Below are 2,954 nucleotides of genomic sequence, written 5' to 3'. Positions count from 1 at the left end.
TGACTACAAGTTCTGTGTTCTTTCATCTACAGGACATTTCCTTAGACAACGTAGGTTTTAATATTTAATTCGTATGTGGTAGTAAAAAAGAGAATTGGCCTTGGAGACCTAAATCCTGATCCTAACTCTGCCATTTGCTTGATCAGGTGATGCCCCTATGTATCCATTTCCTCTATGAAATAGAGGAGTTGAATTCAAGATGCCTCATATCACTGCTATGAACTGCAGGGAAGTAAAAGGTCAAGGTAATTAAATTTGAAGAAACTATAACAGCAATGAATTGTTGGGGGTAAACACAATAATTGTTCATTTATATAAAAATCTCTAACAAAATCAGACTGTGATAAAAATTAAAATAAAGATATGTTGAAGATGACGTCAACTTTGGTAAATCACATTGTGGGTCCCTCTCCACCAAAAAAAAAAAAAATCCTTTCCCCTTGAAGGGGAAACGATAGAAAATAAGTACCAAAGGCAGCGTAGGGGGTGAAAAATAAATGTATTCGTTCTTCATTAAAAAAAATCCATTAAACATTTTCTATGTGCCGGGCACTGTTCTAGGCCCTGAGATTGGCACATATGTCACTGGGATATAAGATCCATGGGATAACTTAGTTTCATGAGCACGTTCCCAGCACCCAGGAGAAAATGCTCCATCAGTGTTTGTTAAATAGAGAGAAAAGAAGGAAGAAGGGCCTCTGCTCAGGTGCGGCAACTTGTGCGAAGGTCTTCTGGACTGATTCCTGGGGATGAAGAGTTACCTCCAATTTTTTCCGCCAACAAGCTATGTCCTTGAGTTCCTGCCTGCTCTGTGCAGAAAACCTTTATTGCAAGATACACTCTGGGATTCACGTGTAGTAGAGATGGCTCCGTTCCCAGGAACTTTGACCATATTTAAAAACTGGACTGGAAAAATTTGTGACTAGATAAAGGACATTAGAAACAGGTGCCTATAAAACATTTCAGTTTCTCTATAAGGCGGTTTCTGTCCTCTGTGCCTCCTCCTCACTAAATTCCAGAGGAAGACTATGCTTTGTTCTCTTACGTGCATTCTGTCCACTTCTACATAGGCAGGATTGATTTTTAATTTTGATTTTTTGAATTTTACGAATGCATACACATGAGAGCTTTGAACAACTAGAAGAAGGTGAAAACTAGAACAGATGCTACACGTAATCCTCTAATTTTGAGATTATGCTGGCCCTTATCAGCCAAAAGTAATGTATCATATTCATGTTATTAATATCATTTCAGAGCCTTTAAATTACTGTAATAAACATGTAATAATAAACATAAATTTAGACATAAACATGCAATATATCACATCACGTGTTATCAGTTCAGATCTTTTAAATTACCCAGGTCATCACTGCCATTTAGCTAGCATAATGTGGCCTGATCCTTCACAATCTTGACAAACTCAGCCTTCGAAACCGTTACTTTTCTTTGCTAATGTTCCCTCAATAGTCTTGACATTTTTAAACTAGAGAATATCAACCCACAAGGAATTGTTTCTATAATTTTACAGATGATTCTATTATTAATGAAATTAGATTGCAATTCTCTACCTTGCATTCTCCCACCTAGCACAAATGAGGTTATACCTTATTAGGAAGTTCATTTAATTTTTATCAATTTGATTTCTTATTTTATAATTTCTATATATGCATAGCATTGAAGAAAAAATTACTTTCATTCTTCTGAATAGGAGTGCAATATTGAGCCTTCTGAACAGCTTCTAAATTAAAACTTTAACTTCAACCTAATCTTAAATTATTAGAAAACATTATTAAATACTTTATATAATCACTAACAGTATATAGAGTTAATGTTTCTAATTGTTTCTGATCACAGATAGTTCTTCCTAAATTAAAGCATTTAATTATGCTTTTTTGCTGAGAAAAATCATAAAATAAAAAACATAAATGTCAACTTTTTATTTCTATCTGTTATAACATGGATTTGAAATCTTAATTTAATTGTACATTCCCTGACAATGATTAATATTTGCAACTGTCTCCCTCTTCAACACATACACAATTCTGTTTTCACTGCCTGTTGAAATTGACAAGGTTGAATGCAGCCTGAATTTATATTTCACTTAAATGCTTTCCTCACTGACTGGTAATTCATAATCACTAGAAAGTCATCTGTGAAATCTTAATCTATATTCTTCAGTAATCTGGCAAATATCTCCCTTCAGGAGCAGTACACACCTTTATTGGTCACTTCCCAAGCAACTTCAAAGAGCAGTAAATTCTCCACGGGAAGTTCTTCAACTTCCCACTGGGGAAGCCCACTCAGGGATGTCACAGACAAGGATCGGCCACGGAGCATTCTTTTTCCTGTCCTCTGAGACTTCTTTGGATCCCTGTTATAATTAGTTGTAATCCCAAGAGAGGTACACTTAGAGTTGCAAAATTTATCAGGCTTTGGTAACTTCTCGTAGGAGAGTGAAACTAGCAGAGTGAAATCTTATGTGCTTCCCAGAGAATTCCTGGTTGAAGGAGGAATTCTCAGGTCCTCCTTCCAGTCTTTCTGGGAAGGTCTGGTGAGGACAATATCTATCCAATCAATATCTACCCAAACAACCAGAGCAGTCAACAGTGAATCCGTGGCTCAGGGTGTAGGCAGGCACCTTCTGGAATAAGCTGAGCATGACACAAGTTCAGCCTTTTAGCCCTTGTCCTTTTGACCAAACTCCCAGACGCATAGTCACCAATGGTTATTGCATCATTTCCAAAGTAATCCAATATTAGCAATTCCCCTGATAAAGTTTGCAGACCTCTTTAGATTATACGTAGAATTGATTTGGACACATTTCTATGCTTTCAATCTATTTCAATTTCCTAAGTATTATTCTTTCTTTTCCTTCTTATTTCTAGAGCTTTTTAAAAAAAATTTCTAGTTATTTTACCTACAAATTGAATTGTGATGATAGGCATAGATCTTTA

General features: G+C 35.8%; 1 protein-coding gene across 1 annotated transcript in view; it reads right to left on the bottom strand.

Moving 5' to 3' along the window:
* The window catches only part of GYS2 (glycogen synthase 2 (liver)), a 98,725-nt gene extending 96,096 nt beyond the window's left edge, over positions 1-2,629 (bottom strand). Inside the window, exon 1 of the mRNA XM_012640980.1 lies at positions 2,217-2,629. Within this exon, the coding sequence (XP_012496434.1) occupies positions 2,217-2,337 (121 nt within the window). The 5' untranslated portion in view covers positions 2,338-2,629. The remainder of the gene's footprint in view (positions 1-2,216) is intronic.
* Positions 2,630-2,954: the final 325 nt, after the last annotated feature.

Source organism: Propithecus coquereli, unplaced genomic scaffold (genome assembly GCF_000956105.1).
Source record: "Propithecus coquereli isolate 6110/MARCELLA unplaced genomic scaffold, Pcoq_1.0 Scaffold16, whole genome shotgun sequence".
Lineage (NCBI taxonomy): Eukaryota > Metazoa > Chordata > Mammalia > Primates > Indriidae > Propithecus > Propithecus coquereli.
Note: the sequence above shows the minus strand (reverse complement) of the source record. Positions and strands in the feature narration are given on the sequence as shown.